At 29.8% G+C, this 27,830-nt stretch overlaps 1 protein-coding gene across 4 annotated transcripts in view; it reads left to right on the top strand.

The window, feature by feature from the left end:
- Positions 1-27,830, top strand: part of LOC142329398 (mitoferrin-2-like) — a 122,304-nt gene that overhangs the window by 27,255 nt on the left and 67,219 nt on the right. For all 4 annotated transcript variants that reach the window (XR_012757505.1, XR_012757515.1, XM_075374011.1 and 1 more), the window contains exon 2: positions 7,586-7,802. Coding sequence is in view for 2 of the 4 variants with exons in the window: in XM_075374011.1 (XP_075230126.1) it covers positions 7,586-7,802 (217 nt within the window). In the remaining 2 variants the exon portion in view is untranslated. The remainder of the gene's footprint in view (positions 1-7,585; positions 7,803-27,830) is intronic.

Below are 27,830 nucleotides of genomic sequence, written 5' to 3'. Positions count from 1 at the left end.
TTTTTGTTAAAAACTGTTATATTACTCTGAATATTAATTGAAGCTATATATTTGTTGATAAAAAATTATAAATGTACTTTATTAATAAATTGGAAAATAAGTAAGTTTGTAATATTATAATGACTGGATACTTACTATTTTGAAATTCTGAGTAAAGGATCTTCATCACTTGCATCTACATCAATTTCAGATTTTCATCTCTTTATTTTTTACATAAATCATCCAAAATTACTTCATTCACTGTGATGGTCACAAAGTAAATAATAAAATATACCTTATGTCTGCTGTTGAAAAAAAATTTTTCTTCTGGTCAAATGTGCATAACTAATACTACATAGTGCAATTGAATGACGTCTTTTCAGAGGTATAATATGATAATTAAATCACCTCAGATATACAGCTCTGGAATTGAAAATATTAAAATTTCAACTTATAGTTTTGTACATATTTTTAAGCCATTGAAAATTACAGTTAAATTTTTGATTGTGTTGATTTGTTTTTTTTTTTTAAATTATATCGTACTTGCCTCAATTAAAATGAAAATCTATAATTGTTTGGTAATAAGTCTAAATAAAAGCTTTTATTACAGTGTATAATTTCTAGAATGTTACAATAATGTTATTGACACTTCTTCAACAGGTTATATTAATCGGATGTACTTTTATGAGTTAATTAACTACTTGATTGAAATTTCATTTTTTATATTCTGCTCTATTTATTTAGAAGAGAATGAATGCAAGAAAGATATGATAGTTCAGGATGAACTATATGACCTATCCAATTGTTGTGGTATTCATTATTAAGATTATGTGCTGTACCTTCAACTAGATGTAAACAAAATGATTTGTTGATTTAAAAATAGAATGAGCATTTTTATTTTCAATGGCTTTTTTGCTTTAACTGAACTCTATGAAACATCAACTACCAAAGCAAGCTTATACCCATCTTTGTTATTTTAGTAGCTAACTGTTATGATGTGCAGTGTATCAATTTGAAGATTGCAATGTGCAATTTTCTTTTTAATGTTATGGAAGATATTTATTGGAAGGTTATGAGACTAATAGTTATGGGTTAGAAAACTGATCATAAAATTATTGTTGCATGTTAAGATTATAGAACTAAAGTATAGCACATCATTGATTTATTCTGTTGTTTTTTACTCCTACATTTGTGATTCATAAAATTTAAACTTGACCAGTATTCCTGAAAGTAAGGTTGATTTGAGAAAATTAAAAAATATCTTGGCTCAAAAATTTAATATTTCTTTAGGCTTGTTTGGAATCTTGGATCTATAAAATTATTTAATTACCAGGATGATTGTTAGTTGACTTTTAATAGAATGTTGAACATAAATTATTTATGTTAAATAATTTAAATTGTTAATTTATTTTACCTCAAATTCTATTTAAAACTAGATTTTAACATTTCATTAATTTTATAAATTTCTAATCGCACAAAGTTTTACTGTTAAGCATATATTAATCAGGACTATATTATAAACATTGTTATCTCAAATGAAAATGTTGATGTTCTATTTTATCGTCCTGTTGTTGATTATTATATATAATAATTCAATTAATCTTAACTCTATATGTGCTAATAATATTGTTAATGAACAACATAATAATCTTAAACAATTTTGTGAAATTGTAACAAAAAAATTATTCGACTTTTTGTATTAATATGCTGAACTATTTCAAAATTATACTCTTTAATCGCTTTCAATTTTATTCCAACCATGTAGGAACTTCTAATTTAAAACAAATTTAAAGTATTACAGTATTATTATACTAATATACTTTGTGGGAGAAATTAAATAACAAGTCTTATTTGGTTTAAAGAATAAATTACATAGATGGTTCTAAAGTGTATTTTGAACTAATAAATAATTTTAAAACTATCCGCTTTCTAAATATATGAAAATAATGTTTCCAGAAGAACAAACTGTTGTGCTGTTTTATCAGAATAAGTTTTTAAGCATGTTTTATAGACAGTTTAAACTTAAGTTAAGTTTAAACTTAAGTTTTATAGACAGTTTAAACTAGACAGTTAAAAGAAATATAAATGAATAAAATAAGATACTTTAAGAAGAAAAAAAATTTGTTTAGCTGTTGTTGGAAATTATTGCTGGTTCACCATCAAATACATTAAAACTCTGTTGTGGTATGTTGTGCTTTATATTTTACTGTACTATATATGTTATTATAAAATTTGAACTATTAAGTTGAAAAGTTTATTCTGTGATATGCTTAGAAATTAATAATATTAAATGGTTTTAGCAAAAGCGGAACATGATTGTAAACCTCATTCATTAATTATGGTAACTATAGTAATCATCATTTGTACTGACACATGCAAGTGCGTGTTTGTGCCCCTAGTTATGCCAAAATCACTTCATTTTGTTTTTGATTCCCAAACAACCTCCATTATGCTATGAACATGACAGTTACCTTTTTAATGTACAAGTTGAAAATCAGAATGATCGATTCAAAGAAGTAAAATTAATGTCCAGAATAAATACTACCATCTATTTACTCATAATCAATTGTATGAATGCTACTAAGAATTTTAATAGTAAATTTTATTTTATGAATTACTGAAATTCAGGTGAATTACACTTAAATGTTTTATTATATTTTTAAATTTGAACAAAAGATAAGGGCGCAGTGTGATAAGTTGAAATGATAAGAGAGTATTGAGATAAGAGCATAAACAGATAATAAATCGGAATCACTTTGTTTCAGTTTCTGAGAATGAATAAATATAAAATTGTGAAAACAACACACTATCTCCCTGTTTGTATCTATTACTATACATGTTCTTATTATTTCTCTATACTTCCAATTATTTAATAATGTTATGATTTATGTTATTGTAAAACTGTGAACTTAAGTTATTATTTCACTTTTTTTCAGTTGTTTACAGAAGCTATTTCCTGTGTGTTCTGGAATGTTTGAATGCTTATTAGAAATAAAAACTAATGCACATCACTAACTTATTATTACACTATATTGAATCAATCATTCATAAGTGGTATGACACTGTTGATGGAATGTAAATATAAACCCATAATCCAAAGATTAAATAACAGTAATTTTTGTATGACAGGATTTGGGATATTGACAATCAAAGAAATCCAAGCCCAGAAATGTATGAGTAGTTATGGGTTTTTTTGGTGGGGGGGGGGATAATTAAGATAAGAAGGAAAGTAACTCATAAAGCCCATGAATAAGTAAAACCAGTCAATATCATAAAAGGAATTTGGTAATTAGTCACCAATTACAGAGTTGCATCTTGACTTGTGTGGCTTGTGGCATTTCTAGCAATGTTGCGCAACTATTAGTGTTATATGGTTCTTTCTAAAAAATCATTCTAAAGGAAGAATACCCTTACTATGCAGAAGCATGACTGTGTTTCCCTCATTATGTGGCAAGTTTGCAAATTCTCATTCCATCACTGAAGTAAACTGTTATATGACACAAGCAATGATAAAATTATTTTACATAAATAAACTGCACAATACTACTGTATTTGATTGTCATAAGGTAAAATTGTGAATAGAAAAGAAGAATCATTGTTCTTTATTTACATGACTCGAAACTTCCTTGTCCAGTATTAGGTAAACTTCTGTTAGGTTAACTACTCTTCTATTTGATTAAGGTAGTGATCATTTCATTTGTGTTAATTTATCGATACTTTGTATTACTGGATGTAACCTACCTTGCTAGGAATATTATATTAGTATTCTTAGATTAGATAATTTGTTTAGGTTAGGTTTATATTGTAAGGGTGAGGACTCATGTTTTACTTCCTTTTTTTGAGGTAGTAAGTTTAGCTTGTAAGAATCGGTTTTGCCTTGTTAGCATATATTCGTGGCATGATCACCACGTTCTTCATGTTTCCGAGTAGTGTATTCCGGGTTTTGCATAAGAAATATGATAACTTGGTTGTACGAGTATTGTTTGTCTTTATTGGCTTGTTTACACATCGTTTTCACCTTTTGCACTGAAGGTTAATGCTGCGTTGAAGGTGTTCACCTTTCCATCCAGGTTAATGGTAAGATAATTGCACGCCTTGCTGGCTGGTTGTCGTGACATGCGGTATCGCTTTCATAATGTTTTGCGACAGGTTATATGTGTATTATGTTGGTCTGAAGCATTCAAGACGTGTTGTTGGTTGCCTCCGGGTGATCCCGGGATGCGTAGGGTTACTTCAAGCGGGGGTGGTTTTAGTTGGTAGTCTGTTGATGGCGGTTAGATTAGACCACTAGCAGGAGTCACACTTCGTGTGTAAATGCATTTCCACCTCCGTTCCAAAAAAAAAAACCTACTCAATAAACTACTCAGTTTATAGAGGAGTACTGCTCTGGTAAAGCATGAAATTTAATGGCAAAATGTCTGAAACTTTATAAATGTCTTCTTAAACTAAAAATTATAAAAAGAATGCATCCATATCATTTAATTGATTAAATTTCACCATAAATAAGTTACATTTTTGAATTTGTATATCGAATATATCTTGATCTGGTGCTTGATTGACTGTTTTGGTATTCCATCATAACCTAGATGACATAATCTGTACTGTCTGTAACTGACTATTTTACATTTATGTAATGTTATTTTATTACTGATGATTTAAAAACTTTAGGGTTGTTGATTTAAAATTTAAGAAAAGACAGTTATTTTTAATTTTGATATGAATAAAGGTTAAATATTTGGATTTTGGAATCACTTAATACACTGCTCATCATTCATATGGACCTTACAGATTCATCTATCATTTCATTTATTTTAATAATTTTTACCAGTTTTAAAAAAAATTAAGCAAATTGTTTCATTTTATGAGTAAATTATTATAATAAAAAAATCTTTTTATTAAATATTAATTGTAATATTGTTTTTATTTTAAAGTAAACCTGTGTTGGTGGTGTTTTTATCATTTTGAAGACAGTATCATTTAATGTCATAATCTCCATGCAGATTTTAAAGAAGTTTTTATGAACTTTAATCTGGTTCTGATATTGTAATATGTGGTAAACAAAAGATTGAGTTGTCTTAGGGAAACTGAATATATTATACAATCAGAATAAAGGTCGACTATAAGTAGAAGATATATGCACAATTTTTAAGCAAGTTATATTTATGCTTTAGTTGTATTTTAATAATAAATTTGTAATACTGATTAGATATCTTAATCCATTCTTATTTATTGAGATTGAACCCCCTACCCTCTCCATTTTCCCCATTTATCTACTCTGCCATATGTATTCTTAACACTGGTAGACGCATTTGAAATACTAATGAGAGTAGTCATGTGGGTGATATATGTCAACCACCTGTATTGTTTTATAAATCTTTATTACATAAACTAAATTATTTGTAGTACTGAATTACTGGTTATTTATTTATTTGTTTCCAATTAAAAAGGTTTTTCACAATATACAACAAATATAGCTACCAGTAGATTAAACCAAAACTCCTTTTTTTTGTAAACTCCATAGTGGTAGGAATTTGGAAAACCAGTTATCCACTGTTATGTGCCTACAGTATCCAAAATCGATTCTGCTATTTACAACATCATACTTGTTCAATTTATATGGTCTTTCTGGTTGTCATCCAGCATATATTTCCATGTTTTGTGTATGAATATTCTTTGATTATCAATTAATCAAAGAATTCTGATGCCATTTTTGGCTGGTTTTGAAGGCATGTACTTGCAGAATGGGCATTTCCCATGAACAAGTTGTTTGTCAGTGAATAAGTACACACACTTGGTTTTATACACTACTGTGAATTGCTGATAAATCTTTCAAAAAATACCGATATTGGAGCTATCTAATCAAAATTGTTGTGTTCATTTTTGTTTTTATATCATCAAAAAGTAAACTAATTAAGACTCTGAACCTTTGAAAGCTGACTGTTAGACACATAGCTTCAAAACCAGTGCCGCTTTTCATGTCCCAGAGCGTCTTCAATGTTTCAACGATTATAATTGAGTATACTGCATAGGTATAAAAAACCAATAAGCTATCTAATTTGTTGTTGGTTTGAAGGCTTAGTATCTTAAAATTTTGAAAATTTCCTATTTATATTATTAACATAAATGTTATCACAAGAAGTTATAATATCTATTATTTCATCATTAAAAATACATACAAAACTTTTCATTCCAGGGCGTTATGCATGTTGTTGCAAATCAGTAAGTGAACTGGAGAAATTATATTTTGAGACATTAAAAGCATTGGTTCTTGATACCATTTCACTCTAGTACATTTCCTTTTTTATTTTTCACTTCATAAAATGACCCTAAACCTTCCTCTGTCAATTGTATAATTTCATTTCATCCTCCTCAATTTTTGCATCAGCATCTTGATTCGTTTCTTCATCACTTTGTTGGGGACTTATTCTTGATGTGAGTCTTCTACACTGTCTGTTTTACTATCTTGAACACCATCCTCATTATCACCTTCATCAGAAAAGATGCTGTCTTCTGATTGTGGTTGGTTATTCCAGCCATTGTCTTATTTGTTCATCCATTTTCATGATAAAAACAACTATACATTTTTCCATCAGTAAATATGAAAATAAAAACAGTACAATGAAGAAAATAATCCTTCTCTTACTATTTAGTCACTTAAAAGAACAGTAATACAAGGAAATGTATACTTGAATATAAAAGGTAGTACTGATGTTTTAAAAGAATGGAGAAAGAGAAAATATGTCATCGTAGTACATATATTATGTGACTTGCATAATATATTTACAAATTTAGCCATATCAGAACATCCAGATAAGATAAAACTATGAGTAATAAAATATCATAAATGATAAATTGTTAGTAATCATAGTAAAATATAAATATCATCCAGGAAAATGTAGTTACACAACATTGTTTAGCAGTGATGATATGACATCAAATCATGTCATGGGGTATGACACTGTTTAGCAGTAATGATATAATTATTTATAAAAGAATAATACTAATTATCTTGATGAGAATATAGCTGACACAAATACTTGACAAAGGGATATATTTTGTGTATAATAAACATAATATAACTACAACAGTTGGGTGACATGTCATCTACAACACCCTTCATGTTTTGCAGTAGTTGTGTGGGTGATATAACACCGGGTAGTAGGTTCTTAAACAAGAACTTATAAAGAATGAATAATAGATAGATATCTGAATCATTTGTAATTTTATGTACATGCTCTCCAAGTCCAATTGAGGATTACATGAAATTTCATTATAATTCATTGAGTTTTTCTAAATGTACAAAAATTATGTAGTGGGTGACATATGTCACCTATGCCACTATCAAAGTGTTAAGTTTGCCATTGCAACATAAAATCGTTTTCAATTTGTAAAATTCTTGATGTACAATATGCACTAATGTAAAATAGTATGAAACTGTCCTGAGATTGATTGTTGATTGAGAGTATAGAGAACAAGGAATGTAAAATTTACTACCACATGTCTATCTGAGACTTTTTGTTAAAATCTGAAAGTTGTGTGATTGTGTGTGTAAACACATTGTTGATTTTAAAGTTGCTAATTTTTATATTATGATTTTTTTTAACAGACCAGAATGCAGAGTTTATCGCCTTCACCAAATGCAACTTATCGAGGTATTGGGGAGGCCCTACACCGAATGGTAGTCCAGGAAGGTATATTGCGCCCTATTAGAGGTATGGGAGCTGTGGTGATGGGTGCAGGACCAGCACATGCCCTTTACTTTAGCTGTTATGAATATCTCAAAGACACCTTATCACTACAGATAAATGCACACCTTGCATCTGGTATGTTTGTTTTCTTTGTAAGCATGTATCTGCAAATACATGCTCTGTGATTAAGAAAATTTTATTTTTTTACAGATATTTGTGTTTTATTTTAAAATAGTTTATTTTAATTTTAGAAAATTCTAAAAAAATTTTGGAAGGCAAGTCTTACAACACATAGCGCTAGTAATTTTACAGATTATTGTTATTATGACTTTGTTAATTAAAACTGTGTATCTTTTTCTATTGGTGTAAGATGATTCAAAATTATACTACAGCCCTGTGATTGCTGATTTTTGAGCAAGTTAAAAATTTCCCCTATAAACATATAACTGGAAATACTTTTTTCAAGTTATGGCGAGTGAAATTTTGCCCTGACGTAGGTTCTCGCCTATATATATATATATATATATATATATGATCGATTCAAAGATATTTTTAACAGAAAGAATAGCCTCTCATTAAGCAATATATTATCTACTAACAACATTATGTTTTCAAGGGCGTTTCCAGCTCAAAAAGGAAGGGAAGCAGGTTTCCGAATTTAACTTCTTTCGTGGGAGAAGGGTAGTCCATTAGGGAGGGAGTGCTATTCAGTAATACACAATAACAAAAGGAAGAATAAAATATCTATTTAAAAAAAAAAAATAACTAATTTTGTAATAATAGTTTGCTAGCATAAGATGCAAATTGTCTAACTACAGCTTCAACTAATTGTTCCTTGTTGGCAAAAACCTATTGTAGGTGAATGCTTAATGTAGCTAACCTATCTAACCTGTATTTTACCAATGGTGCTTCTTAGCCATGTTTTAATTCAATGAAGGGAGCTAAATGGAAACTTGCTAGTACTTTTGCAGGGGTGTGAAAGCAATATCATCAGAGCCTTGTAATAGTCTGTAAAAACGATTCGTTTTTTTTTAAATCCTCAATTATGTCTGGCATTTTCTGTACTTCCATTTCACATTTTGAACCACAATTCCCTTTCTCCTTTTAATTCCTTTACTAAATTGTAGAAAGTTACACAGGATGAAACTACTTTCTTTCCATCCCTCCAATGGAACACCTTTCGTTACTCAGATGGAAATTTATCAATGAAAATGCTGAGAATTTGTCTGAAAAAATCTGACTTTTAAAGATGATATGATGGAATCAAGTAAGGAATTATTTGAAACCTTCTCCAAAAATTCAGTTGGATTTTTGGCTGGATGATTGCTTCTGTGATTCTGTCTGCCAGCAGTGTAATAGGTGGTTATATCAACATTCAAATGCATTCCAATGTTGCCTATTTCTTTTAAAATGGCAGTCATGTATGACATTCTCTGCATCTTCCTGATAAGTCATAGCATGTTTAGAATAGTTTGAATGTGCTGATTGACTTTGACTTTCAAATTTCCTTCAATTGATGTGCACTTGATTCAGGTTCCAGTATAGCAGAATACTTAACAGTTAATGTTACTAACACAATAAATGAAGATATGCATGCGATTGATAAGCATTTTTTTCTTGTTGCATTCCTTTCAGCTAAGGTCTCTAATACATTAACAATATCAACAAAGTGATCCTTAAAAACAATGATACTCTTTTATTTCTCTAGTCTCATGCAATTTAGGAATGCTGGCAATAAGCATGCATCGTAAAACAGACTCGCAAAAAAAGTGATTATTTCTTTGATAGTTCCAATGCAGTTTTGAATTTCTGGGATAATTTAAGTCGTTCATGACAAGGTTCAACTTGGGAGAAAAGCAATGGAAGTAGAAGGCCTTTTTTTATGTTGTCTCAAGATTGCCTGTGGACATCTTCTTTCTTAGACATCCATTGAAGCCTAAGCCCACACACTTTCAGGATCTAGGTCTAAGTTTGTCACAAAATTTTCAATGGCTTTAACAGTCCTTCAAGCTATACAAAGCCCAAAAATTGTTCTTGGATTTTGTTGGCTTTTCATCAAAGAAATATAATCCAATAGACAGCTGTTCTTTGCCAGAAATGTTCGCAGTTTTATCAGCTAAAATTTTGTAAACGCAAGCTTTTTTAACTCTTGTGATGATGTGTTTCATGGATTCTAGTATCACATAGATCAATTATTTCATTTTGGATGATAAATATGTTGTTTTTGGTCCGTGCTCAAAATGGCCTTTTAGTTGTGAATCACCTGCTTTGATGCAGAAATTGTCTAAGTTGATAAGTATGCCCAGACCCAGATTTTTACCTTGTGTGCTAGAAAAAAATGATGCAGTCAACAATCGAGGACAGTACTTGTTTATTTCTTTTCTATAAATTTTCATGAAGACTGGTGAAGTTGGATGTCCACTGGAATGCTCTCCGTAAACAATTTTGCAGATTCCATTAGACTGGAATGGAATCTGCAAAATTCTGTCCTTGGGACTGTACATGTGCTTTGCAATAATCGTCCACATCTTTGTACATAGTGAAAAATCTGGTGGAAAAAGAACCCTAACTACCGCTCATCGTTCTGGCTGAGAGCAGAAACAACCCACAATATTTACAGAAATTACCTTGAGTAAGCTAGCCATGATGCCAGTGGAATTTCTTCTTTAGGTGTTTGGCATCTGCTGCAAAATTGTAGTTCTTCGAAGGTAGAACAGTTCCAGTATTTGAACTGGAGGGTGGTTGTACTTCCTTGTCCTCATTCTTAGCATTGCTGCTGGTTTTTTTTTTCATTTTAAATTGATAGCAAAAAAAATTAATTTTATTAAATGTTGATATGGATGCGAATGTGGCATCTCACTGCATTGGTTTGACTATGCAAAATTGAATTTTATATGATATGTAACTACTAGTTGAGCTTAATTCAAAAAGACGACTTATCATTATTACATTAAAAACTTATGCAAGCCTCATCAATAGAAAGTATATCAGATATAGACATTTTTTAAAAATCACTTTTTTGGACTCTGGGATTCCAAAACTGATATTTCCAGTATATCCGTATCATAATCATAAATTTGTTGCAAGGCAGTTAAATATTTTCCTTTCTTTATTGATGAATTCAAGATAAACTAGAAAGTGCCAATTTTACCGATACAAAAACTGAGCAATTGCGAAAATCAATATTGGTAATTAGGCCATGTTTTGAATTATTTTTAATTTTTTATCAAAAGTATTGTTTATTTAGAAAAACTTATCAAAAATTATAAAGTCTGCTATGAAACTATTTTATCTTGAAAGATTCAAAAGAACTCCCCTAGCATCATAATATCTGCAAGCTAGAAAGATAACAAAAAAATCAAGAATAACAAATTTTAAGTTACATGCTTTTAAAACAAGAGCTGTGCTATCTAGAGTACATACGTAGAAAGTTAAATAAAACCATGTAATAAATGTTACAGTAGGCTATTTTTCGAAAAATGTTTTAATATCCACTCATTATAATAAAATGGATGGCAGATGGGTGGCACAAAAAAAAAACTTGCATACAGTACTTAATACTTGTGTGAAAATAACAACTGCACTGATTCTAATCAAAAATGTGTGTGCTTTTATGTACTTGGTAAATAGTTTCTGGAATATTCCCATCATATCGTGAAATGAGACGAGAGTGACAATACTGTTCTAGAAAACTCTAGTTACTCTAAGTAAGATGTTGCCAGGGTGTAACAGTAGTTATAAAATCTTCTCAGTGAGATGGGTGTCTCTATTTTGTAATTAGCTTCTTTCAAAATGTTGTTTAATTTTACATTATTCAAAAATTAGTTTTTTTATATATTTTTGTGTTTTATTTTTAAAATTTTTTCCATCTTGGAAAAAAAGTGACATAACAACTGTAAAGTCATAAAGTGACATATTTTTCAGCTGCCCTCTCTTGCCTTCTCTGTATGTTTTATGAATGGAGTAATGGCATACTAAAACCAAAATATTAACTAAACGTATGCACCTGTCATTGTTTAACTTGTGAGTTTCAGGAAATAGTTAATTAAATATAGCTTTAGTTGTTTGCATTATTTTACCTTAGTATTTCAGTTTCCTGACTGCTTTACTCTCTTAGATGCTCCTGGTATTCAGAACCATTAACAGTTAAATAATAATTTATACCTTTATATTACTTTTTTGTTTTAAAAATAAAATATCATTTATATAATTTTGTTCATTTTATAAATTTAGGTGTTAACAAACTTAAAAAAATAACAAATTTTAATAAAACCAAATTTTAAAGCTAGAAAATTGAAAAAAAGAAGAGGAAAGGTAAAAATTATTTACTAAGTTTTACTTAAAACTTTAAAGTATATTAAGTATATTAAGTTCTTTAAAGTATATTTTATTTTACGTATGCCTTCTTTAACAAAGGTTTTTTAACGTGAAATTTTTATTACAATTTGAATATTTTTCAGTGTGATAATTTTTTGCATAAAATATTCACGGGATTGATACTGTTTTACTTATTTTTTAATATTCCAATAAACATTTTTTTATTTTTTCATTTGGCTTTTTTCATAATTATAAAATAATTATGAGTGCCAGTACTTAAGAAGTGAACAAAGTGGTTCTTTTAAAAAAGTTTTAAAACACACACACATCCACACATACACACATGCATATATATATTATTTGAAAGAAAAACACCACTAAATTTTATGTACTGGTGGTGGTATCTTTTTGTGGAAATTATTTTTCTCATTGTTGTCCTTTTATTACTTTTAGTGTTTTTCCTTTTTTTCATTTCTTTCTTCACTTAATTTAAATTGTTTGCATTTAAATAACTTTACTTGCTCAGCTATACAAATGATACTTGTTTGTTCTTATCATTGTTACTGTTATGCATACAATACAAGTTCATATGGGTTGTTAAATGTACATTAGATCTCCTTACTTTTGTAATTGTATTTATTTGATAACTCTTTTAGTTGCTACTCACTGGGTGTTGTAAGTCAGATTGGTAAAAAGTAATAACTTTTTGTTTGTAGTTCTCTGCAAGAAATAAATTACCTTGTGATTATAAACCCTACATGCTAACAGTCTCCTTTTTTTCTTCATTAATTCTGGTCATAAATCTGCCTTTGTAAGCTATCCAGTGATGGTAGTTTTTTATTCTCTAGCTGTTTAATTAACTAGACTGTTTTCTTGATTACCTTTTGATAAAACCCAGATCTCCTCCTCCTAAAGTGAAAAGTGAACATTTTTTATTTGAAAATTATCTAATTTCTTTTATGTCATGTAAGGAAAGGAATTATAATATTTATTCTTCTTTTCCTCTTTCACTCAACCTATAAAGGAGAGGGTTATTGTGTGTGTTAATATGTTTTTGTAGCCTTAACTCCAAAATTGCTCTTGAAGAATTTTATCAGATCAGTCCTGTACATGATTCTGTAATGCACAAATTGAAGAACTGGAGATGTAATTTTGTCAGAGGTTTTTTTTTTTTAAAAATCCCACAATCGTCATTCACCTATTTTTTAATTTAAGTTATTTTTTTTAAGCCATGAAATAAATATATACTTAATATAGATCTGTTCATATAATTTAGTAACTTTGTTGTGTTACTTGCATTTTGACTATTCTGTTTTCATAAATCATTATCCTTCTGTGTACATACAATTATTCTTTCTTGATTTAAAATCCAGAGAACTAGTTTTGGTACTTATAACTTGAAACCAAATTGTAGCCGTAGTGTTTAACCCTTTCGGTGCTGCTACTGGCAACTCATTATTACCACATGGTGCATCTTTTTATAATTAACGATTGTCTAAAAGTAAATATACCTTTAAATATCTTTATTTAAATATATGTCATATATATTTCATTTGAAGATAATCAATTGACTGTCATAGTGGTGCATTTTTTTAACATAATTTTATTTCAGATTGTAAAATTACTGTAATAAATGAGAATTTTATGTTAAAATTATTTTAAGTGATTTAATTTATGGCTTTTTTCATATCTTTAAGAAAAAACATGCAGACGTAGGCACAAAATAGTCGATGAAAAAAAATTTATTAGATTTTATTATATTTAAAAAAGATAATATTCGTAGTCAAAATTTTAGTGAACTTTAAATTAAGATTAACCTTAATTACATAAAAATTAACATATTCGATTTTTTTTTTATTGAGTAGTAGGCTAATATTGGAACAGGGATGTTTTCAAATTTGTATTATTTACTTATTTTTTTATAAATATATAATAACTGCTGAATGAATTAAATCTAAATTGTGAATAGATGCAATTTAGATTTAAAATATGTTTGACAACTTCTTAAATGTGTGCCTTCCTGATCAAAGAAATTGCCAGCAATAATGTAAGAGTAACAGAAAATATTTTATCTTTTAAAAATTTTATTGAGAAATAGTTTTGAATCTGTTTATCATTAATAATTTAACATTCTTTTTATGTTATTTTTTTTGTTTTTTATTCATTAATTAATTTGATTAATTACATATTAGATTAAACTATGCAATCCAAAACTATTTATGTTGAAGGGCATTACAATAAAAAAAAAAGAAAAAGCAGATAAATAAATAGTAGAACAATTTAGGGATATAACAATTAAGCAGAGTACAATCAAAGCCTGGCTATTTTCTTAATAAAATGTAACACTAAGTGGTACATTAATTGTTAGATTTTACTCTTATCTTAGTAAAGCTACCACAATAAAGTGCCCATTAAGTAATATACATTTGGTGTTTTATGATTATTTTTATTTTTATTATTATTATTCCTAATGTGTACACTGCAATCTGTTCAGCTTGTGAACAATAAGCAACCCCCCCCCTCCCAACATCAAATGATATGATGATGTATAACTTGTAAATGAAGTGTAGTCTTGAGCTGACCCAAGCCGACCATTCCTGAAATGTGTACTTAATTAAACTTCAACCTCCAAAGCAGACTGCTATCCTCTGTCTAATAGTCAAAACAGTATAAAGGAACTGACTTTTACTACGATTCCAACCTGAGAACATTCGATTTCAAAAACCAGGTGTTAAAAAAGTGATTTACGATTATGAGTTTTACCACTAGACCAGCCTGGTGGACTATTTTGTGATGATTGGCATAGAAAATTATTTGAAACTACAAATTTTTAATGAATTAACTGTACTGAATTTATTTTATGAGTTTTTTAAAGCTTTTCAGTATGCCTTCAGTGCCCGGTTCGGTTACTCCTTTTTCACTGTGGCAGTAGCTGATTATAATGAAAACAAAATATATCATAGGGTCAGCATTTTCCAGACAATTGTAGAAACTAGTAAAAAATCCACTGACATTATTTACTCAGAATTCTACATACCCACAAATAAGGACATACCCACCACCTTAATACAATTTTATATTGTGAAATACAAATACAAAACTGTTGCACTAAATGAATAGATATAATTTATAAAATATGTTTTTGTTACCTGATTCAAGGAGATTTCCAGTAGTAATATAAGAGTAAGAGAAAATAAGTTTTAAAAATCTTATCTTGAAATAAGTTTGAATCTGTTTATCAAATATAATTTAACAATTTTTTTTACATTAGTTTATTTGTTTTTGTTTTTTACTCATTAATTAATTTAATTATGTATAAAAAAAATTACCGGTTAAAAGATCCTGTGATAGTAATACAAGAATTAGAACAGGAACTTGTCTTGGGCCGTCACAGTGAATGTCTGTGAATGCTCCTGTTACCAAAAGAAACATTAACCATAGAAAAAAACAATGAGGAAAAAATATCTTCTTTATTATGCAACTATGTATAAAGGTTAGATTGTAAAGTTTCCAAAATGTGACTATACTAGCTGAAGTAATTAAGTAAATACCTTCTTTGTCTGTCCCTATTGTATTAAATTTAGATAACAAAATTGATGGTTCGTTTTCATTAAAAATTTAGATAATTAGGTGGAAAAGTAATTAATTAAATACTTTTTATAATTTTTAAATAAAAAATCTTGTTAGTTAATGAAAAATAAAGTTTTTATCAAGCTGATAAAATTGTTCAGTTGTACAAACTGAAATCGCAAGTCTAGATTTTCCAAGATATTAATATCACTAACAAGTGAGCTCTTTCTTGTTTTAGTAAAATCGAAACCCTTTGTTCAGTATGGCTATTTGTGTACCTTTTCTCTGGTGATATGATCAGAAGTCAGCGCTACTAATTTGAGTTGCTTTCTCACAGCGTATGTATTATACATATATCAGAATGTCATCTCAAACATTTATCTGAAGCTTACACGAACTATTGAATTAATTATTTTAATTGCTGAATTGTATGGTATCTCTTCAAAAAAGTGTGATATTTTTTTACTTGAGAAGCGGCTGGAATTGTTGATGGTGTATAGCACAGCACTGTATTTAAACATGCTATAGATGAGTAACTTTTAGCTATTTCAAGTAACGTCAGTTGTTTCCTTGCAGTCTGTGTATAATGGCGTATAACAATATGCCATTTCACATACGATAATAAATACAGTTACCCAATAGCTTTTGCTATTATGTTCTGGAATTTATAGTCTAAAGATTCAACTAGGATTAAAAGATGCTTATTAAATAAAAAAAATTACTGAGCATTTTTACATGACGGAAAACTAAAAGTAAATAGTGGGATTTATCATTAATTTAAAACAATCTGTAATATTTTCCTGGTTTTTTTTTTTGTCTTCAGTCATTTGACTGGTTTGATGCAGCTCTCCAAGATTCCCTATCTAGTGCTAGTCGTTTCATTTCAGTATACCCTCTACATCCTACATCCCTAACAATTTGTTTTACATATTCCAAACGTGGCCTGCCTACACAATTTTTTCCTTCTACCTGTCCTTCCAATATTAAAGCGACTATTCCAGAATGCCTTAGTATGTGGCCTATAAGTCTGTCTCTTCTTTTAACTATATTTTTCCAAACGCTTCTTTCTTCATCTATTTGCCGCAATACCTCTTCATTTGTCACTTTATCCACCCATCTGATTTTTAACATTCTCCTATAGCACCACATTTCAAAAGCTTCTAATCTTTTCTTCTCAGATACTCCGATCGTCAATTAGTTAAACTAATTGTTCTGTATTCTTCACATTTATCTGCCCCTGCTTTCTTTGGTATCATGACTATAACACTTTTTTTGAAGTCTGACGGAAATTCCCCCTTTTCATAAATATTACACACCAGTTTGTATAATCTATCAATCGCTTCATCAACTGCACTGCGCAGTAATTCTACAAGTATTCCATCTATTCCAGGAGCCTTTCTGCCATTTAAATCTTTTAATGCTCTCTTAAATTCAGATCTCAGTATTTTTTCTCCCATTTCATCCTCCTCAACTTCCTCTATAACACCAATTTCTAATTCATTTCCTCCGTATAACTATTCAATATATTCCACCCATCTATCGACTTTACCTTTCGTATTATACATTGGTGTACCATCTTTGTTTAACACATTATTAGATTTTAATTTTTGTACCCCAAAATTTTCCTTAACTTTCCTGTATATGCTCCGTCTATTTTACCAATGTTCATTTCTCTTTCCACTTCTGAACACTTTTCTTTAATCCACTCTTCTTTCGCTAGTTTGCACTTCCTGTTTATAACATTTCTTAATTTTCTGTAGTTCCTTTTACTTTCTTCATCACTAGCATTGTTATATTTTCTACGTTCATCCATCAGCTGCAATATATCGTCTGAAACCCAAGGTTTTCTACCAGTTCTCTTTATTCCGCCTAAGTTTCCTTCTGCTGATTTAAGAAATTCCTTTTTAACATTCTCCCATTCTTCTTCTACATTTTCTACCTTATCTGTTTTACTCAGACCTCTTGCGATGTCCTCCTCAAAAATCTTCTTTACCTCCTCTTCCTCAAGCTTCTCTGAATTCCACCGATTCATCTGACACCTTTTCTTCAGGTTTTTAAACCCCAGTCTACATTTCATTATCACCAAATTATGGTCGCTATCAATGTCTGTTCCAGGGTAAGTTTTGCAGTCAACGAGTTGATTTCTAAATCTTTGCTTAACCATGATATAATCTATCTGATACCTTGCAGTATCGCCTGGCTTTTTCCAAGTGTATATTCTTCTATTATGATTTTAAAACTGGGTGTTTGCAATTACTAAATTATACCTCGTGCAAAACTCTATAAGTCGGTCCCCTCTTTCATTCCTTTTGCCCAGCCCGTATTCACCCACTATATTTCCTTCCTTTCCTTTTCCAATGCTTGCATTCCAATCTCCAACTATTATTAAATTTTCATCTCCTTTTACGTGTTTAATTCCTTCATCAATCTCTTCGTATACACACTGTACGTCATCATCATCATCATGGGCGCTTGTAGGCATATAGACCGACAATCGTTGTCGGTTTAGGTTTTGATTTTCCTGTTATTGGTAATTTATTTTTATATAACGGAAAAATAATTTTTTTTTTTTTTTTTTGGACGGTGGAGGGTAATTTATGATGAAGTTTTATCGTAAAATTATCATTATATGCTTATACCAAAAAAGTTTTGAAAATTCAAAAAATCCGTACTTATTTTTTTTTGCTGCCTATCCTCCAAAATCCCCTTTCAAGAAAATTCTTTTTAATTTTTCTAGGTTTACTATGTTAAATAGAAGAAACTAAAAAAGATTCCAGTAAACATGTACAACCAATAAAATGTTACATAAGATTTACTTTTTTTGGAGGTGCGGGTATGAACTACGAGTAGGATAAAATTTTATTGTTATATTATATAACTAAAAGTTTATTATTTAAACTTTTAATACTATTAAAAGCCCAAAAACGTTTTGAAAAATTCAAAAAATCAATATTTAACTTTGATTTGCTCTCCCTCTTCCAATATTACTCTAGAGTATTTTTTGGGTCGCCTGCAATACTGCTATGTCTAGGAAAACATTAAAAAAGAATTTGGTTAAAACATATGCAATAAATAATTTTTGTAGAAGGGAAAATTTTGGCATTTATTTCTTTAAAACGGTAAGATTGTTGTGTGTCCAAATAACAAAACTTTGCTAGAATGTATTCTGATTTGATTTAAACATAAGCTAAGTTTTTAAACCAAACTGAAAAAATTTGACCTAGAAAAAGATTTTTAAAAAAATGACCTTTTGAGAAATCTAGACAAAGCCTTTTATGTGTGTATATATGGCATTATTTTATATTTGTTTGAATTTTCTTCAATAGTACTACTGTACACTACTGTACAAATAAAACAGTGATATTAAATATATGATTTATTTAGCGTTAATAAAAAGAAAGAGTTAATTAAAAGAAAAAGTGCAGTTCTAAATTCGATTGAGTTTTTTCATAGTTTGTGTTCATTTATCGTGAATCATAGTAGTTGATTTAAAACACTATTATTTTTTTAAATTGTTAATGGTTTAATTCTTAATAACAGTGTATAAGCAGGATGTTATTTTTGTTAGTTTTTTAAAGTTAGCAGCGATATTAATAGTATTCAAGGTCATTTTTGAAAAATAATAATTTTTTATTCTGTTGTTTTTCATTATAAATTTTTTTTTTCGGTAATGCAATATTACATAATGCGCATAATCATTAACATATGTAGTTAAAAAGAAAAATAAGGTAGTAAGTAGTTTTTAAAATACATGTTAGACTGAAATATGTTTCTTACGTAGTGTTATTTAAGTTATAAATATATCAAGTGTGATTAAGTTCCTAATGTCTGTCTGTAAATTACATACAATATTGTGTAAAATGATTTCATTTTATTCATCCAAAATCACTGTTTTGTTATGCTTGATTCTAGTTTTATTTGATATTTTTCCTTAAAAGATTATATTAGTATTTAGTATCAGGGCATGAGTCGCGTGAATTATAATACAATATTTATGATTAGATTCAAATAAGAGGTGAATGGGAAGTGTGGAAGCAGCAATATTGAATCAAGCGTCAAGGTTCAATCTATTTTCTGCTGTAGTGTATTTATTCATCTGATGCACAGCATATTTAGTTTTATATTATACTATCCTTTATTGTCAGCCCGGTTTAATTGGATAACTGTGCATTCAGCCGATAGCTTGCTGGTATTCAAGTAGTTCTTTTAGAACTGCTTGGAAAAATGATTAATCAAATGATTTCTTTCTGTTATTCTGTACTCGTAATTATGTTGCTAAAACTTTAGTACATCAGATTACGTTAATTCTTTAATATTTTTTACTGACAGTGCTTAAAAAGTCCTTTTTAATACTACATTACCTGTTTTTTTAAATGTTGAGTTAAAAATAAATAAACAAACATATTAATAATTAGGTTTACAATTTTTCATGAAGATAGTTTTCTATTAATAAAATATTTTACCATATCTTTTTACATTTCGTTTTTTGGTATCGAAACAAAAAACTAATAGATTCTTATACGAGTATAAATGAAAATTTATCGATTCATTAATAAAGGAGCTGAAAAACTGAGTTACCTTATCCTTGTGCAATATTTTTTTGTAAAACATACTTAATAATAATTTGTAAAAAAAAATATAGTTTACGTTGTTTTATATAGTATTAGATGCATATATGGTCTTATCTGATGTAAAAATCTATGTCATGCATACATTACATATTGTAAACGTAACAGTTATAGACATATTGATGTGAGTCCGACTGAAGTCAGTCCTAATAATAACCATTGACAGGAATACTGACACTACTGAGATGTTTTACGTATGTGACAGGCTTAAGAAAGACCAGAACAGAGGATGTTAAAGGAACAAAAAATGCTCCTTTTTGTTTTAAACAGTTCATTATGTACGTTGCCTCTGAACTCAGTAGGAGAGTTAATAATTAAATTGACATTAGTAGAAATTAATAAATAGTATCTAGGTTGAACGGACTATATTGTTGAAATTGAAGTCGTAATAGAGAACATCTCATCTTTTAATACATCCCAACTGAAAAAAAATTATGATACGAATTTAATGATCAAAAGAAAACCGTTTTTTTTTTTATTTTCTCATGCACGGGCTAGGTTACAATAAAATTTTTATTAACATAGTTAAAATGTTTTTATCGGTTTGTTGTCAAATGCTTATTTATTAAACTGAAAATAATGATGAATCTCATTTTGGGCAAAACAATAAAAATTAAAGTTTTCATCGGAATAAAAAATTTATGAGAGGGAGTTTTGAGAAAAATTTCCAAAATTAAAAAAAAATTGAATTGCATTGATTTGTAGGAAGTGAATCGGGTAGTATTTTAAGATAATCCGTAATTTTTTACTGTTCGCTGTTCGGACTCATCAGTAAAAATATAACTTGCTAAATGTAATTGAATTAATTACTTCAACGTGTGTTGCACAGGGAAAAAATACAGTTAATAGAATTATGCGAAATTAAGTATGAATTATACATTAAAATAAATTTGTTTTAATAATGATTATTTTCATTCACCTCATTTTTTTGTTTTAAGTTTAGGTATCTATTGTGATACTGTTAACGTAAAAATGAATGTGAACATTTAATTGTTTTTATTACCGTTGCTGTTAAATTTACGTTAAATCGGTATTATTTGGAAAACAAATAGATGCTACTCCACTTTTGTGAATTAAAATCATAATAAAATTTGAACCGTGTTTTAAATTTCATTCGCAATATCTACAAGTGGATTCATAATGATGTGTTGTCTTACAGTGAGGAACGAAATATGCTTTTTTCAGTTACATTACACAATATATTAATGATATGTAAAGCTCTCAAACATATTTGTTACTGCCTAATACGATTCAGGAAACCAGTAATGTAGGTTTCTACTTTTTCGTGTAATTAAGTGTTATTAATATTTTGTTGCGCTCTCTCCATTAATTGCGCCATATTCATTACCTACATTTTTATATTTTCTAGAATAATATTTCGCCTCGTCATTGATCAAAACGTGTCTAGATTTCCTGTTCTGAGCACACCAAGTTGACCTATAATGTCAGACTACTTGCAGACACTTAGTTGTATTCTTACTTTTATATTCACTAGTTGTTATTAAGATCAAAATAGTGCTGGACAGTACTTAATTTATTCTCTAACCGCACATGTACGGTAGAATTAATTCATCAACGGACTTATAGATTCAGAGCCCGGCAGAGAAGCACCGTGAAGGGCAGCCATTGAAGAAGTGGATGAAGATCTTCTCCTTATCCATTCCTTAAAATATCTTAATACTTACAATTAATTAAATTAAATCAGCAATTGCGACTCCCTCCGGGGAAGGGGGCGCATTGCTCCCTCCAAACAATTAGTGCCCCGTTGTGGCGTATTCCTGCTAGACTATGAAGCGTTAGCACCGAAAGGACTTCAGTGGACGGTCTGAAGGGGAATTACGTCGGGAGCACAGGTTTTAAAAGCCTAGTCTCCCGCGGTAGGACCCAGAAATGGGTTTGAGAACGCTGGTTCAAACGGATATGGAACGCTATTCACAAATCCGTCCGTAAAATTAAAACAAAACTTTAAACTTAGACCCGACATTAAAATAAACACTTGAAACACGCCCGATTAACAGAATCATACAGCAGCAAGGGACACTGTCCAGGCTCTGCGATTCGAAGGGAGAAATTTGTGAAACTCCCGCCACTTTTGCGTTCCGTTATAGATTCAGTCCGTTTTTGGACATTAACAAAATTTTACGAAGGTTTTGACAACGGATTTTGAGTATTTAATAAGTCAAGTATTATTTTTAGTTGAGTATTTAATAATTTGACAAAAATAAGTAAAACCTTTAAGAGGTCGCCTTTAACCTTCCGATTTTTTAGGCTTAGTACGACTGGATATTCGTATTAAGCCTCCAGTACCTTTTGATCTTTTAAAAATATCGAAAAAGACAAGTGTCTTAGTACCAGACGATTGTCATACTCCGGTATAAAATGTGCAACATTATATTCTAATAAACTGAATTTACTAAGTATAGCACACAAATTATGAGATCACATATAATAAATTAGAGAAAGACATTTTTTATTTAAATGTAAAAACTTTCGTTTCACTTTCGTAATTAAAAATATCCATGACTTGCAGACCACATTTTTGTAATGAATGTTTAGCAATACTTGCTTTTGCTATGAAGTAAATTCAAAGTTCTCTTGTCAAATATTTCCCGGCGTATTTTGACCTGTAGATAAAACGGTAGGTAACATGAGAAAAACTGTAGGTTCTTTTCTCCGAAAAATAGTCGTAGCGACAATTTTTGGGATAAAACTCGGATCAGTTTTAAAGGAACAGAATTCCAAAGTTTATAATTTTAGTTTCTTCTCCTAAAACATGCTTCGTGTAAAAACTTACGTTTCTTTTGTAAACATAAACAGCAGACTGTTTTGTCTTGCTTTTTTTTTAGTTATATCTCCTAAAATATCTCAGCTAATCGATTAACTTTGTCCCTACAAAGTTAATCGATTAGCTGAGTACATGAAACATGAACTTAGCGCGCGCACGTATAAACAAACACACACGCTTTCGAATAGCGTATATTATTGGAACCAGAAAAATACGACCGCCGTTAAAAGGCCCTGTAATTTAACGAGGTGACTTCTTCTTTTTTTATCCTCCGGGAGCACCGTTAGGTATTGCTTCAGAGGATGAGATGAAATTACAGTTTTGTAGCGTGTGAAATTGCGTCTAACCGGGACTCGAACCCGGGACGTCCGGATGAAAGGCCGAGACGCTACCGCTCACGCCACGGAAGCAAGTAAAGAGGTGACAGACCTAAGGAAAATCGTTTTGTTATAATTCTACTTGAATTATAATCTTTGATTTATATCAAGTTATTACACAAGTTTCCCAAATAAGAGTTATGAATTAACTAGCTAACACGGACGACAGTCTGCGTAAAAGAACACTGTGATGTCGAGTATATTCCAGCAAATAGTTCATATACTTCTGTTTGATACGAGTATCAGTGCCCGCTTTATTACTTTAGAATTCTAACCAAATACTTTGTATATGACTAAAGATAACGAGTATACCGTATTTATTATTCAGTCAGTAGTTGGTTCACGTCGACAAAACAATAATAAAAAAAATTTAGAAAAATGCATTTTCAGCGCATTTCGAAAGAAAAATTTGATTAAGAAATGAATAGTTTTTTAATCGTTATTTTAACCGAAGAAATTGCTAAATTAGTTAATTTGAATCTTTTTCGCCTGACACAAAAAATAGTTTATCTAAACAAAAATACTAAATAGTTGTGCCTTCTCGACTTTTTGTTCCATTACTGATAACTCGTTTACAATTACGAGTTTTGATCTCTTATATAGACGATTGTAATCATCGTGAAGTTCCGTTACCGTAATCTCGTCTGAAAACCCGTTCGTATTTTCATCGTTTTGTTTTAAAGTGCCGAGATAATATTTTAAATTTCTACAAATTTCTTTCTTACACAATTTCCGTAGTCGTACGAGTTTGTTAATGAACTTCTTTGCTTTTATGTTGTAACTTTATCTATCGGTTAACCTAAGCTACGCAAACCTTCGATACCGTTTATTGTGTTTACATCAGAAGTCGCTTTTTCTTTAAGAAACCCTGATTTCGAAAACATTTTAATTTTAAATGAATCCAGAGTGTATGATTTTTACTGTGCAGTTTGTCGGCGCTAATGAGTACTTATACAATTAATGTTAGAAAATAAATAAATGTTAGGAAAAGATTTTTGAAAGTGTATGTTTGGAGCGTCGCTTTATATGGAAGTGAAACTTGGACAATCGGAGTATCTGAGAAGAAAAGATTAGAAGGTTTTGAAATGTGGTGCTATAGGAGAATGTTAAAAATCAGATGGGTGGATAAAGTGACAAATGAAGAGGTATTGCGGCAAATAGATGAAGAAAGAAGCATTAGTAAAAATATAGTTAAAAGAAGAGACAGACTTATAGGCCACATACTAAGGCATCCTGGAATAGTCGCTTTAATATTGGAAGGACAGGTAGAAGGGAAAAATTGTGTAGGCAGGCCACGTTTGGAGTATGTAAAACAAATTGTTGGGGATGTAGGATGTAGAGGGTATACTGAAATGAAACGACTGGCACTAGATAGGGAATCTTGGAGAGTTGCATCAAACCAGTCAAAAGACTGAAGACAAAAAAAAAATACAATTAAATTAACTAATGCGTATATTTATTGGAAATGTCATTAGGAAACCGTTCCAGAGCGCAAGATCGGGTTTGTAAAACCATTTTTACCGTGGCCTATAAACTTCTGAATGTATCGTCTGACTACCGTTGCGGTAAAGCTTAAGCAGAAAAAAAGATAATCTGCTTATAATTAAATAACTTAATAATGTATTTTATGTTATTATTATTTTTAAAATGAAATGTATTGCGCTAAGCATTTTCAACGAGCAAGAGTAGAAAACTCACATAACCGCGTAGAGCGTTTGATCATGTCGGCTGCAAACATAAATGTAATACACTAAACTGTAATTCGCGTGCATTAAGTCGTACCATTCTTGATCAACTGTACGTAAAACACGGAGAATGGCTCCTATAAATGAGACTATAACGAAGGAACAGTATCATGATTATAGTACAGTGTATACATTTATAATGCCCTAAAAATTAAGCACAAATCTTTTTAATACCGTGTTTGCTCGTCCGTTACTCATTGCCACTATAGGGAGACTTGTTAGGTAGTCTTTTTCAAGGTACTGGAGATCGCAAAACTGTCCGTTGTTAACAGTTTCATGTAGTCAGGAAATGTCCTGTTGAGTTATCATTATGCATTATATTTTTAAGTAGTTAAATAACGAAATAAATATATTTATTTGTATTTAGACGGGATAAGGAAAATAATTTTCATTCATGTTAACGCGGGATGGTAAAACTTTTTTTTTTGCAACTAGTTCAGAGTTACTAAAAGTATTACTTATTGTTATAAATGTTCCTTGTTTGCGTGTCATGATATTACGTTTTATTGTTTCTTTCTTAGAATTAATTTCATAGATTATTGCAATTACGACTTAGTTATTTACTTAAAACAAGTATTTATTAAAACTGCTTAGAAAAAAATAACTTCTGTAGATATACCTAATGTTCGTAGAGTTGTTTTTTCTTTTGTTTATCATTATGTAAATAACTGAATAGTGGGGAATTACAGTTCTGTTAACTTAATTTAATCTTGTGCAATCTGCATATTTTGCAACATAGCTAGTTTATTCTCTGTAATATTTTAACTTTATTAAATGAGTCGTTATTTACTTTAAATACACTCAAAAAAAAAAAATTATCTTATATATTTTTTTAAAATTTATTAAATATTATAAGTTACTTCTCGTCTGTAATGGAACTATTAAATGGGATAAAACATTTCTATAATGGAGGAAAACTACGGTCCTTTTTTTGATTTTGTATGCACTTGCATTCTAATTATTGACATTGTATAGATGCTTCCTTCGCCAAACCGTTATTGAAATAAAATAAATGGAAAACGCTCTTAAAATGCTGTTTACAGTATATATAAAAACGATGTGTATTTTGATTGTTAAACGACCATAATAATTAATATTTGTACATTAATTGGCAAGAGTAATTATAAAAGAATAAAAAATAAAAAAAACAACCATGAAATACTGCAGTAACAAGTAGAGACAAGTAGTGTCTATATAAAAAAACTAAAAAAACTAAAGAGTAGTTCAACATTGTTTTAAATAGTCCAAGTCGAAAGCGAAAGATTACCTCCATAATTTTCTAAACCAGTTGAATTTCCTTTGTCTGAATTCCCTTTACTCTATTTATATTATTGAGTAGAGTAAGGTAAAAATTTATCCCAAGAAAGAGATAAAATCATCTTTTAACAGTTATAAAAATATCTCCTTCTACATAAAAATAAATTGTAACGTTCTTAGGATAGAAAACTTTTGCCAGAAGTTGTAAAATATGCTCAAAGTACTAAATTCTAAGACTTTGTTCTTTTAATTTTATTAATTTTCCCCTTATTGTTAACAAAGTAAGCTTTCAAACCATCTCATTCCTGTTAATTATGGATATTTAAAACTTAATTTTAGATGTTTAAAACAATAGTTTTTTATGAACTCATTTTACAACCAGTTTGCAAGTAATTTAGAATCCCGACGGATTTTTTTGGTATTTGGTACTTTATCTTAGATCCAAATGCATATTTATCCTAGCTTTTTATTTTTAGCTTGACATAAGAATCTTAAATTGTAGTTATTGTTACTAATCAATTTTGGTGGTAGTCGTTTATGCTTCAGAGGAAGAACGGGGCAATGTTTCAGAAGAGTTGTATAAGGAATTGTACCAAGCGATAGATACATTGAATAAGAATTACTTGTTGATTAAATTGAATTACTTGTTGATAGGAGGTGACTAAATGCAAGAGTAGGAAACCAGCCTATTAATTCACACATATACTTAGACTAGTAGAGGATACAAGTCACTTATTGATTATTTCTTGGCTAATGAACTATCAAATAATGACTATCAAAGTTATTTCATGATATTAAAGTCTTTAGAGGATAAAATGATGGCTCTGATCATTATCTGGTTTGTAGTGAAAATAGCTTTGAGACAGAAATGGTTTAAGGCTGACCTGGAAAATGCAAAATGTAGAACACAGGAGTGGAAGAAGCACCTTCTGATGGCTATCTCTATAAGATCTTTGTACCAAAATCATGTACCGGCCCATCTCAAGGATAACATATGTTTGGATGTAAATGATGTGGAAAAAAAATGGATGAATATTAAAACAGCAATTGAAAGATCGGCAATTGAAGCTTTGGGTACGAGGAATAAGTCCAAAGAAGAGAGGGTTATACAACTGGAATGATGATCTTTAAAGAGAAATTAATAAGAAAAAACAATTGTACCTAAAGTGGCTTTCAATGCAATCAGAGATCAATAAAGAGCAATGTCAAACTCAAACAAGATGAAAACGTTAGTGAGGAAAGCTAAATGGGAATCTTAGGATGGGTATGTTGCTTGCATAGAATATGATCTTCATGGTAGGCAGAGTAATGCTTATATGATTATCAAACATCTCAATGCAGATGTATGTGATTCGGCAGGAATTCACTTTGTTGACTTAGTGCTGGAAGCAGAGGAGAATACTAGAGAAATGGAGGGATGCATTGGTGGTACCTATTTTTAAAAGAGGTAATAGAGAAGATAAAGAGGAAGATGGAGAGGAATA

This window comes from Lycorma delicatula, chromosome 1 (assembly GCF_047948215.1).
Source record: "Lycorma delicatula isolate Av1 chromosome 1, ASM4794821v1, whole genome shotgun sequence".
NCBI lineage: Eukaryota > Metazoa > Arthropoda > Insecta > Hemiptera > Fulgoridae > Lycorma > Lycorma delicatula.
Note: the sequence above shows the minus strand (reverse complement) of the source record. Positions and strands in the feature narration are given on the sequence as shown.